We start from the raw sequence: 12,648 nt of genomic DNA, 5'->3' as shown, positions 1-12,648 counted from the left end.
TGAAATAAAGATTATGCTGAAGTTGGTCGGCAGCGTCCTTGGTTTACTCTCTGACCGTTTGTCTCCTCCCTGACTTCTGTCCTGCTGCCCTTCCTCTCCCCTCCTCTCCCTTCTTCTTTCTGCCTCTCTCACACGTGTGCACGCACACACTCTCTCACATGCTCTCACACACACTCTCTCTCTCTCACACACACACCCCCACCCCCACAACGCTCACTTTGCGCCAGGCACCACCTTACTCATTGACTCCTCCTAACAGCTCTATGCAGTACATGCTAGTGCTATGTTTATCATCCCCTTTTAAAAATCAGGAAATTGAGGTACAGAGAAGTTAAGTCACTTGCCCAAGGTCACACAGCTAGAAGTGAGGGAGCCAGGATATATTTATTTACATGGTTTTGATCACACTGTGTCCTCAGATTGGTTTTCCGACTTGGTTTTCAGGCCAGGTCCACACAGGAACCTTTGCAGCTGTAGACGTAATCACAGCACCTGATGTGGCCTTTCAGATTAAACACCACCATGGTCCAGGGCATTCAAAGGGAGTCGTAAAAATGCAGAAAACCACCCCTCACGGTTCTTAGCAATGAAAGGATCACTACTCTGCTTTATGCAGCTCTGCTCCTGCCACATGGGGGGAGACTTGTAGGTTAATAATTCTTCTGGCCCACTATCTCCATATTTTAAAAATCTAGCCATGTAGTAGGTGCTGGAACGGAGCCGCACCATTACTACTTTAAGATACTCAAACAAACTGAGTTCATCAGTCAAGAACAGCAAGCAGCGCAATCCCGGGTGACTTAGGAGGTGAGACACCCAGTACTTGACTGGCCCACTTCACAGGTCTACAAGCGGCACTTCTGGTGTCAAGGAGGCCATGCTGGGCCCGGGGCCCCCTTCTTCCCCTGCACCATCCCCTGTACTGGCTGTCATCCTCAGGCCTGCTCTCTCACACACACCAGCTCTCTCCTTTCCCCACTGGCCGGAACTGGGTCATGCGCCCACTCAGAAAACAGTCATTAACGAGGGAAGTGAAAAGACCGTGTTTAGCTAAGACCAATAAGACTCACGCCCAGGGCTGGAACAAAATGGAGGTTTATAAACTGAAGAAGCAGGAGGATGAGTGGGGGAAGCAGCTGCCAACGGCTCCCGTGCTAGGCCAACACTGAGGTTTGAGACTCGTAAGGCAAAGGGTGTGCTGGGAGAAGCCGCAGTCCCCCTTCTGGGAGGGAAGGGAGCAGCAGGGACGGGGCCCCGCTCTGACGACGTGCGGCTCCATTAGGTTCTGAGGATGCAACCCCAGAGAGCAGGCCAGCCCTTGACCTCCACGCCACTCCAGTCCTTGAGTCCACAGTTCCAGTTCACGTCCACGGCATGGACAGAGTCTTAGAGATTTCTTACTTAAGAAATGAGGTGTCTCTTCTCAGCACTAACCTCTCTTCTTCACACACATGAAAGACAAGTGGGCTCCCAGGATTCAGCCCTGTCCTCTCAGACCCTGGGATCCCCTTCGCTGGGTTCTGTCTGCCACAGCAGAGTCATCTGGGGCAGGCTATAACTGGGGCCATCCCCTGATGCCCCCCAATGCCTGTAGAATGCTTCTCCATTCTTGTATTTAAAACTTTTTGACATGGATGCATCTAACTATGGGCCTTTTCAAATGGACTTCTTCTCGGAGGACACCAGCCTTTTGATGGGCATTTCATCTCAGGTAAGTTCTCTCTGTGACTATGCTTATTGCCTTGGTTCCAACGGCTCTGATGTTCTTCCGTAGGAACATTGTGAACTTGTAGCTCTTTGCTTTTCGCCCTCCAACCCAACTATCCTCCTCTCCTTGTTGTAATCTCTGGTCTCCGTTCTGGGGAGGCACACACGTTCCTTTCCTGTTTCAGAACTGCCCTTGGCAGGGAGACGCCTGTGAGGCCTTATCTGCTTGTGGGCTCTCTCCCAGCCCCTCAGCTGTCCTTTCTCACCAGCCCTGTTCTGCTCTGGCTTACCCACTGTCCCCTATACCAGCAGCTTTCCGAGGGCACAGGTTTGATTGCACTGTCTTTCGGACTCCCTTGAAGTTGCACCCTTGCCATCAAGTGACCCCTATGAGCGCCTGCTCCTGACTGCAGCTCAGGGGCTGGCAGGTACACAGCAGGCTTCTATAGTTGGGGGAAGCACCAAGCCAAGCAGAGGCAGAGCTGTTCTGAGCTGCAAGTCTGTGCAAGGCTTACAGGTCTGTGTGGAAAGAGGTGTCCTGGAGAGGACAGGTAGGTCAGAGTGGCCTGGGCTGAGTGGTGTGGCCTGCAGAGCCTCCCCTCCCAGACCTACAACAGAGACCCTCATTCTCACTTTGCAGCTTGTAAATGGGCAGAGCAGTCGCTTCATAATTTGTCCCTCTCCCTCTGTCCCCTCCTCCTGTGGCTTCAGGTCCCTGGACAACGGCCCCTGTGTGTTATGAGGGCAAACCTCACAGAACACCCAGTGGGCTCCCAGTTCAGGAAAAAGTGGGCCGTGGTGAAACCCATCCCTTCAACACCAGGATCACCTCTGGGATTGCAGAGGCCTCTCTCCTCTGGGACAGGAACAATATGAGGAGACAGAATGTCAGGCAAATGTCAACTGGAAGAAATTTCACCCATTTGCCTGCAAAACGGCTCTGAATGGCACAGGACAGGGAGAGCACAGCTCTCCAAATGAAAGGCTTTCTCTGAAGCAAGGCAGGGCTAGGCCTGGGTCAGACCAGCCAATAAAGCAGATACATTCCATCCAAGCACAGGCCCACTGGCCCTGGTCCATGGCAACCCGTTTACACTACATACTGTGGGAGATCAAAATTGGCCCCCCTGAAATACATCTCTTTACCTTGATTATTTTCTCCGATGGACATTTGACCTCCCCCAAACTGCATAAAGAATTTAACACAGAAGACCTGTTCCAGGAAGGAGCCACTACCATATGATGGCTGTAATATAATGTAAAATAAGATGCTGCAATAGGAAAGGCACCAAGAAGCTCATTTTATGAAAAATTCTGTCTTTCCTCGGCCACATTCTCTAGGTGGCCCTGTAAAGGGTTGTCAGACAAACATTTACATTTGTAAGAGAAATCTCCATTTGTAAAGGTATCTCCCTCTCTGTACAGGGAAGAGGGGGGACGATCTTATCTCTGGAAACTCTTTTCAGTATGGAAGGAGAGGACTTAAATTTACATACTCTTGATTACTGTGATTTCTTTCTCCCTCCTGTCTTCCTCCCCACCCCAAACGTCCTCCTTTGCCTTTATCTAAATCTATTTAAAGTGAAAATCACTGCCATGTGTTGAGAAACTCAGTTTCCCTGATTTCTCCCAATGTATACATATTATTAAACCTGGTATTATTTTCTCCTGCTAACCTGTCTTTTATTTGGCCAGCCATAGAACCTTAAGGGAAAGGGCAGAAGGAGGATTCTCCCTCTTCCCCAACAATACAAAACAGCTCCGAGTTTTAGAAACATTCAGTCTTGTGAACAGCTGCTCTTCAAATACACAAAAAATGTATCCAAAGCGTGCTGTGAACTTTCTAGGCATTGGGTAAGTCCCAGTCCCCTATCTGAGGGTCGTTCACTGCCATGAGCATGCCCTTTGTGTGTTGAGATCTAATGGTCTGTGCGGCTTTGAGGGGGTTCATGCCACCCAAGTCAGAAAGGCTCATGGCCAATGCTAAGGAAGTCAGCTCCTCTCACCAGCCCTTACTTTCCTCATCTGCACCATGGGAACACCGCCTGCCCTGGCGATGAGGAAGACCAGACAGGAGCATGTAGGACAGTCTCTGTTGTGAAGTGCTGCTCTCATTAGCAACCTGGTTGTCAGTGTGGGAAACCCTGGTGGGGCAGGGGTCGGGGTAGGGTGGGAAGAAGAGCTGAGGAAGGGAGGCCGGTGTTACTGGTGGCATTTGGTGGAGAAGAGCTAAGACAAGGAGGCCTTGGGGGTTAGGACTCCAGATGTAGACTTGACAGTGGGACATGTCTGGGCATGTCCCTTTCCCTCTAACCTCAGCTTTGATATCATTCCAGACACAGTTCAGATCTCACCCAAGCCTCATTGGTGCCTCTTGCCCCAGGAATCTTAAGACACCAATCATGGCATCCTTTCTTCAAGGAGCCAGCAGACCCCTGAGCCTGGAGCCCTGTGGGCCAGCAGGCAGAACACAGGTTTTGAGGTGAGACAAAACTGAGGCAAGGCTCTGGCTTTGCCACTTTCCACTGTGTGGTCAGGAGTCAGATGGGGAGGGCCCCACCATGCAGAGCTGTCTGGGCCTCGGCACATGGGGGCTGGTCCTCTACACCAGCACAGCCCCAGTCCTACGGTGTCAGGGGCACTCTGAAAACAGGCTGAAGGCTGCTCTACCTGCACAAAGACTTCCACATCTCGCCTCCCCGACAGCCCCGAGGGCAGGCGTGATGGCCACAGGCGGGGCACACGGTGAGCAGGTGGCAGAAACCACTGGACTCTAAGTGCTGCACTGTCTACTCAGACAACAGGCCCCATGGCTGACCAGTCACCAGGGGCACAACACAGACGCTGGGGAGTGAGGGCCTCAGAAAGGCTAACAGGCTGTGCCGACACCATGATGCCTCTGGGCATTCAGCATCATGCACTCACCCCCCAGTGCTGCCCATGAACCAGAGTTCTACCTCTTTGGTGGTAATAACATGCTTCCATGATAAGAGTAGTGATAAAGAACATTAGACAAAGGCAAAGCATTAGCCAAGAATAAAAACACACTCCTCCCTCCCCATCCCACTGTACCACACACTGTCAGGCCCACGAGGAGAGTGGTGAAGAGTTGCCCTTGAACACTCCGGACTACTGCCCCGCTCCCTGTCTGAGAAGTGGGCACTACTCTCACCACAGGCACCGCACACCGGGATCCCTTCCTCCTTCAGGCCACCCGCACCCCTCCCCACCCACTCTGGTCACAAAGGGCCCTCACTCCTTTTCCTTTGCTGTGCAGACCCCTGGGCTCTCTCATCAATCACTCCTGCCAGCCCTGACTTCTCTTTACCCAACTGGTAAGCCCCAGGTCCATTCCAGCAATTTCCCCTCCAGAGCTCAAGACCCCTGTATAGCGAAGGCCCCTGGAGCCTTCCCTCTTAGCATCCCTTGCTAGCCCTGATTTGCCATTTCCTCAACAGAATTCGCCATTTAGCACCAAGAAACCTGTGTCCCTTCTCTAGTTTCCTGTCTTGGTGAGTGGTATTGCTATCCCTCCCGTTGCCCACCCCAGTTGGACCTGGAGTCATTCCAGATGTCTCCCTCTGCCTTTGTTCTAGATGTCTCCCCCCACCTTCATTCTAAATGTCTTCTCCTGCCTTCATTCTAGACGTCTCCCCCTGCCTTCATTCTAGACGTCTCCCTCTGCCTTCATTCTGGATGTCTCCCTCTTGTTTTCACTCTAGATGTCTCCCTCTGCCTTCATTCTAGATGTCTCCTTCTGTCTTCATCGTAGACGTCTCCCCCAGTCTTCATTCTAGACATCTCCTCCTGCCTTCTTTCTAGATGTCTCCCCCTGCCTTAATTCTACATGTACCCGTCTTCATTCTAGATGTCCCCCTCTGCCTTCACTCTAGATGTCCCCCTTTGCCTTCATTCTAGATGTCTCCCCCTGCCTTCATTCTAGATGTCCCTCCCAGCCTTCATTCTAGTTGTCTCCCCCGGCCTTCATTCCAGATGTACCCCCGCGTCCATTCTAGATGTGTCCCTCTGTCTTCATTCTAGACACCTCTCTCTCTTCATTCTAGATGTGTCCCTCTGCCTTCATTCTAGACACCTCTCTCTCTTCATTCTAGATGTTTCCCTCTGCCTTCATTCTAGACGTCTCCTTCTGTCTTCATTCTAGACGTCTCCCCATGCCTTCATTCTAGACGTCTCCCTCTGCCTTCATTCTAGATGTCTCCCTCTGTCTTTATTCTAGATGTCTCCCCCGTCTTCATTCTAGATTTCTCCCTCTGCCTTCACTCTAGGTGTCTCCCCCGCCTTCATTCTAGATGTCTCCCTCTTGTTTTCATTCTAGATGTCTCCCTCTGCCTTCATTCTAGATGTTTCCCTCTGCCTTCATTCTAGGTGTCTCCCTCTTGTCTTCATTCTAGATGTCTCCCCCTCTTTCATTCTAGACGTCTCCCCTGCCTTCACTCTAGATGCCTCCCTCTCATCCTTGTTCTACATGTCTCCCTCTTGTCTTCATTCTAGATGTGTCCCTCTTGTCTGCATTCTAGATTTCTCTCCCCATCTTCATTCTAGATATCTTTCTCGTATCTTCTAACCATACTAGCCCTACCTCTCCAATCAAACTGAAAACTGAAGATGCATCCATTCCCCCTCCCAAACTCATTCTCTCCATCCCTGGTGACCTAAATCACCCTTATCTGGGTGGCTCTAGATGCTACTCACTGCTCTCCCTGCCTCCAACTATCCTCCATCCTCCATCCCCAGAGGCCTCTATCCCCATCAGATGCTCCACCGGGCCTCTGGCTCAGGTTTGTAGAGGCCAAACCTGCCTGTGTCTTGCCTCCTCTGCCCCTCCTCCCTCCAATTCTACGAGCTTCCCAGAGCAGACTCCCCCAGGCCTTCTCATTGGCCATAAGAATCCTCGTGGAAGGTCCTCCTCTCCCGTCTACTGCCTAGGCCTTTGGAGGCCCAGATCCCCCTGAGCTCTCCCTTGCCCTACCAGCTTCCCTCCCCCATGCCACTCTCTACAGTCTCGAGGTCTGCTTCCTTGTGCCCCCACCGTGGCCCGTCAGTGCCCAAAGGGCACAGAGCACATCTTCACCTTGGCATCCCCAGCTATACCTTTCCTTAGCTTATCTTCAATGAAGAAACAGTGCTCAGAGAGACCCAGCAGCTTGCCTCACGCTCACAATCTGACAAGCAGGGCCAGCTGTCAGGTCTGAGCCTTACTGCAGACCTACTGCCCCCCTGCATTCCCATGGCCCTGGAGCGGCCCACACACACCCTGGTACTGCCATCTGTCACCTGTGTTTAGCTGTGTGATTGACATCACTGTGCCACTAGCCTGAGTGCCCTAAGAGGGCAGGCTGTGTCCCCAGCACCTCACGAGCTGGGTGAGAACATCGGTCTCAGGCCATTGGTAGCCCGCCCGCCTCTTGGCCTCACCCTCACTTTTCCCCAGGCACAGCCGCCGCACGGGGAAGCACCCAGAACATGGCCTGGGGACCTAGGGGCTCCTCCTGTTCGCATCTGTTCCTTCTCTCATGGATAGAGTCTCACTCCCACCATCCATGGGACAAAGCTTTGAGCAGCCTTCCCTGCCTGCAGGAACCTCTTCGGTATGCCCTCATTGGCACGCACATCACTGGATTCTGACATGTCCACCTGTCTGTCTCCACACAAGGTTTGGAGAGCCCAGGGCAGGCTCGGAGCTGCATGGTGAAAGCATGTGACTGGGTGTGCCCTGAAGGGAGTGCCCAGGTGACAGTTCCCCAGACTCCGCCATGCAGGGACATTAGGAAGGAAGGGAACTGAGCTTTATGAAGCAGCAACTGTGCCACACACTCATCATTGCTGCACCTGACTCACACAGCACGACCACCACACGAAGTGGATGTACCCTTTCCAGCTTCCAGCATCTCCCCTCCACCCCACGTAGCTCTACCCTCGCTGGCCAGGGGACAGGGTTTTGGTCTACACGATCGAGCCTGGGCTAGTACGGTCTCACAGCCTCATTGGCCCAATGAAAGGTACAGGGCTGAAACCACACACCCGAAGGGAAGATATAAAACTGGGCCTCCAACAGCCATGGCCACAACCCAGTAGGAAACAGACCCTCACACCATTTGGGCTTCTCGATTCACAGTTAGGAACTGTTTTTAGCTTTCCTGTAGCGCAGGATAATACACTCAGTCTTTGGCTTATGTTAGCTTGGGTTGGGTGTCTGTCATTTGTAACCAAAAATGTTGTCTAGAGAAGACAACTTAATATGGTTGTGAGGTCAGGGCTCCTGAGAACTATCCGCACACATGTGAAGGTCATTGGCTTGGACAGTCTCCCCCCAAAATTCAGGTCCTTCTCAAACCCTCAGAATGTGACCTTAACTGGAAACAGGGTCACTGCAGATACAGTTAGGTAGGATGAGGTCATTCTAGGATAGAGAGGGCCCTAATCCAATATGACTGGTATTCTTATAAGAAGAGGAGAGACACAGAGACACAGGGAGAAGGTCATGAGACTAGAGTGATACGCCTACAAGCCAAGGAATGCCAAGGCCTGCTGGCAACACCAGAAGCCTGGAGAAGGGCACGGGACAGGATCCTCTCCAGCCTTCAGAGAGAGCCAGGCCTGTCGCTTAAAGGTGCCTATTGTTGGCTCCTTCTCACAGCAGTCCTAGGAAATGTAGTCAGCTATGAGGGAAGAGGTCTGACCTGGTCTCTGGAGGCAGAGCTGGGAGTGCCCAATGGATGGACGTTAGTGGGAGGCAGACGAATCACTCGTCACCTTCTAACAGAGTAACACGTACTCTTCTGTGACAGAGGACTCCTGGGCCACAGCAGCTACCTTCAATGAGCATCCACGAAGGGCCAGGCTCATGGTCTGCACAGGGTCTGGTCTCTGCCACCCGGTGAGGTATCATCTCCACTTAGAGAAGAACGGGGTTCCTCTGACTCACCGTACTTCACCTAATCGACAAGTGAAGGAGCTGTAGTTCACGACCAGGTCTGTAGAGCTCTTCCCCGTGCTCCCAGGAAGCCTTCCCTGGAGGGAGAGATCTAAGCTGAGGATCAGGCTATGACAGGGGAGATGATGAGGGGTATGCTTCTATCTCGGTAAACAGCATAGGCGGAAAATCTGGCCTCATCTGAGATTATATCTGGGCAGGCCTGTGGTCCTGGTCATCCTGAGAACCAATATCTACCAGGGCCTACTGCATGCTAGGTCCTAAGCACGTCCACAACATTCCTGTGAGCTGGGCATTACTGCCCCATTCTGTAGATGGGGACACTAGTCTCAGAGAGGTTAAGTGACTTGCCCAAGGTCACACAGCAGTGAGATGGAGCCAGGATAAGAGCCTGGTGTGTTAGGCTCCACAGCCCTTGCTCTCCACACTGTGTCCATCTTAGCTCTACTCTTGCTTTCGGAAAATTCCAAAAAATTTCCAAAGAAGAAACAGCCAAGGGTACAAAAAAGAAACAAAAGACGCTTTCCCCAAAGCACATGGCACACAGGGCTCCTGAATGGAGCCAGAAGTCTGCCGACTCAGAGTGGGGAGTGTGCAGGGCTGGCGAGGTGGAGGGCTGGCAAGCATGATCCACAGGAAGAGAGCGAGGATGATGATGGATGTGCAGCTATACAAAGCTGATGACAAAGAGCAGAGTCAACTGGAGAGGTGGAAGGAAAAGGGAATGGAAAGGACATCCCACCAGCGAGGCCGGCCTGGGGAGAGCAGGGACAGCATCTCCCGTCATGGCGCTGGTGCCGGCAGGTGGGCCACGAGTGAGCGGCTGTCCCTCCCGCCTCTGTGCTGGCAGGGAGAAGGTCTCATGAACAAACCCAGTCGGCTCTTATGCCCGAGCACACGCGGTGTCCTCACATGCGCAGTCCCAAACCCTCTGTGTGCTCTCTTATTTAATAAATGAAATCTCATCAACTTATCCTGCTTCTATTATCACTGCTGACATCAATCTGATAATATTGGTCTGGTGTGGAATTGGGCTATTATATGTCCTCTTGATATTTAATTCCAGAGAAACATCAGCAGGGGGTGAATATATGGAGCAGGCTTTTTATTACAGGCAGCAGTAAGGAGATGCCAAGTGAATTAGACATTCATCTTCGTCACGTCCAATCTAGTTGTTCAGGAGAGGTTTCTGCTTTAACCTGTGGCTGAGGGTTGAGGTGCTGATGAGACCAGCTGGTTAAGGACTTGGTTAACTGGCTGCTATTGATGATGTGCCAGTCAGCCTGGTAAGTGGAGCCCAAAGACCCTGCCATCGATCAACATGCCACATGGGATCACCATCAGCTGCTCAACGCCGGCCTCCAGCTGCCCCATCCCTCAGGCGGAGGCAGCGATTCTGAGAGCCAAGGCCTGGCGAGACGGCCCTGCCCCTGAGAGCTGCGGGAGAGCTCTGCTCCCAAGGGGAAACAAAACACCAATTGGCCCCCGGCTGCTGCTGACTCTGTGAAGAAGAGGCTGCTTGTGACAGGATTCTTCCCTGGGACTGTCACTTCACACACACACGCACACACACCCACATGGAATGGGGCAGGGCCATTCCTGGCACTGTTCCTTTGTTGAAAAAACAACAGAGGATGCACTTTCCCCTAAGGACCCCTCCCAGTCCACTGGGCGTGTGGGATGGACACAGGCCAGCGCCTTCTGGGCACCCGAGATGAGGAGGGAGGCAGCAGGGTCACAGTGGTCTTTGGTGTCCGAGGAGGGCCACACGAGACCGCCTGGGGGGGAAGAGCTTTCTGGCACTGTTTCTGCCAAGAGGCCCACATCCAGGTCCCTCAGTGGTGTAGTGCAGGTGTGGGGGGTGCGAGGGCCCCCGCGTGCTCTGCTTGGGGCAGAAGGCACAGCCGGCCACTCAGGGCTCCTGGGGCTTTCAGGACACAGCCTCCCCAGCACTGCCCCTCACCAGAGGGGACCGGCGTCAGTGCTCGCTGAACTTCCTCCAGGGCCCCTGGCTGCAGGTGGCGGCTCCTTTCCCCACCCCTTCCCCTTCGAGTCCTCACCGCCATCTTCACCTGGACAACTTCTGTCACCTGCTGGCTGGTTTACCTCCCTCCTTCTAGTCTGCCCCCCCACTCACCTCCTTGCCGATACCAGCTGGAGGGAGACCTCTCTAAGCATGACGACACAGGTGCCGGGCCCAGGAACTCCTGCAAAAGGATGGCCAACTCTCTGGGCCTGCCCTTCCAGCTCTGTGCTTCACCCCGGCCAGACTCAAGAGATCGAGGCTCCCAGAACCAGAGGTCTGGCCGGCTCCGCCCAAACTAACTTCATGATAATGCTTCATTGTAAACCAAGATTCTCCTCACACAAACCAGCAGCCTTCACAGCCTCACACAAGCCACAGCCTTCACTGGACACCTGCTCTGTCCTGCTCCCCTCTCCCTGCCCCACCCTGCCCCACCCTGTCCCTCCTCCTCTCACAAGACTTCCCATGGAGAAACACTATTGTGCAGGCCTAGCCACCCCACTGTGCTGCCTCCAGGTACACGAACAGCACTGCCTTCTCGCAAGTAATGACTATTTACTGAGGGCCGACAGTGCGCCAGACCCTCAAAGGATGAAGCCTCGGCCCCGCCCTCAGGGACCCCCCACTTGCCCACATCCAGGAGACCCAGAGACAGGGCCAGCTCCTCACTGTTGCACACAGGCCACCAGGGCCCTTTTAATGCCACTGCCTCGAGAGGAGGTCAGACTCCTCCTGCCTGAAGACCCTGGCGCAGTCACCTTCTGGGAGCGCTGTGTGTGGAGACCCCCCACACTGGTTGCTTCCAGACCCACAAGTGCACTCTCCCCAGGAGATGAGAACACACCTGACACAGGAGGGGACACATGCACACAAAGGAACTTCAGGGGCTGATGTGAGGCGGAGCGAGGAAGGGAGGAATGGGACACTCTGAGCAGCAGTTCCGCCTTCGAGCATTGCCAGGCAGCGGTGGAGGCTGCCACACTGCGTCTGTGCAGGGTGTGCCACAGAAGAAAGGATCCAAGTGCTGGCACTCGTGAGGCGTGGCCTGCTCACCCGTCCCTGGGAGTCTGTCCCCGAGGCACTGAGGGACAAAGTGGGGAAGAGGCACTGGTGCCCTTGGAAAGTCTGTGGTGGCCGTTCTTTGCAGGCCAGGACTGAGGCGGGAGATGCTGCGATGCAGATGGGCTTCCGAGCCCACAGGAGGAGTCCAGGCAGTGCCCTTGACCGCCAGAGGAGTCAGCCACTGAAAGAGGAGGCCGAGAGCTAGCGGTGGCCACCTGGCCCAGGTGTCCCCAGGACTGAGACACTGGGCGGCCTGCTTCAGTCACAGTTGATCTGTATAAGGAAAAAGACCCTCAGTCTAACGAAGGGAGACTCGCCTGGAGTCACTAGCAGACCTCAGGCTGTGGTCACCACCCTGCCCCAATTCCAGCAGAGTTCCAGGTCAGAGCCTGCTGAGAAGAGGAACCACGTGAGGTCTGGAAGAGACGAGAGAGGGAGGCGCCATTTCTCTGAAGTAGAGGGTGCGGCCAGGCAGGAGACCTGCAGCAGCTCTTGAGCTGGCCAGCTCTTGAGAACCACTTGCTTTGCTTGTGGAGGTGGAGACGGCTGGGTGGAGCTTCGCAGAGATTCTGGAGAATCCCAGCAGCTTCCCCATGAGCTCTTGAGAACCACTAGCTTTCGTGCTTGAGGCTGAGATCTTCCAGGCCTGCCCCCTGACCCTCAGAGGCAGCTCTCCGACCTCCTGCGACTCTCAACGGTGGTGTAAGCCCCTGGATCCTCTATTAGACCCTTTATGCCCAGAATGCATGGAGTGCTTCTGTTTCCTGACTCAATCAGAACGGTGCAAACCCCTTCTTCTGTAGGCCTAAGCTGTCGAACACCCTTCTCCACCCGTTCCTATCATCCATCAACATGCTGGCCCCTCTCAGGTGCCCATCTGGCTTCACTCCAGTCCTGA

The 12,648-nt window shown here is 53.8% G+C and overlaps 1 protein-coding gene across 3 annotated transcripts in view; it reads right to left on the bottom strand.

The window, feature by feature from the left end:
* CHCHD6 (coiled-coil-helix-coiled-coil-helix domain containing 6) overlaps window positions 1–12,648 on the bottom strand; it is a 268,755-nt gene that overhangs the window by 3,674 nt on the left and 252,433 nt on the right. The window contains exon 7 of one of the 3 annotated variants that reach the window (XM_058566804.1): window positions 8,669–8,739. The exons of the other annotated variants lie outside the window; for them this stretch is intronic. Coding sequence (XP_058422787.1) covers window positions 8,691–8,739 — 49 coding nt within the window. The 3' untranslated portion in view covers window positions 8,669–8,690. Of the gene's footprint in view, window positions 1–8,668; window positions 8,740–12,648 lie in introns of those variants that run through there. 3 annotated transcript variants of the gene reach the window in all.

Source organism: Diceros bicornis, chromosome 2, assembly GCF_020826845.1.
Source record: "Diceros bicornis minor isolate mBicDic1 chromosome 2, mDicBic1.mat.cur, whole genome shotgun sequence".
NCBI classification, from domain to species: Eukaryota; Metazoa; Chordata; class Mammalia; order Perissodactyla; family Rhinocerotidae; genus Diceros; species Diceros bicornis.
The sequence above is the reverse complement of the archived record's forward strand: the minus strand, read 5'-3'. Positions and strand labels throughout refer to the sequence as shown.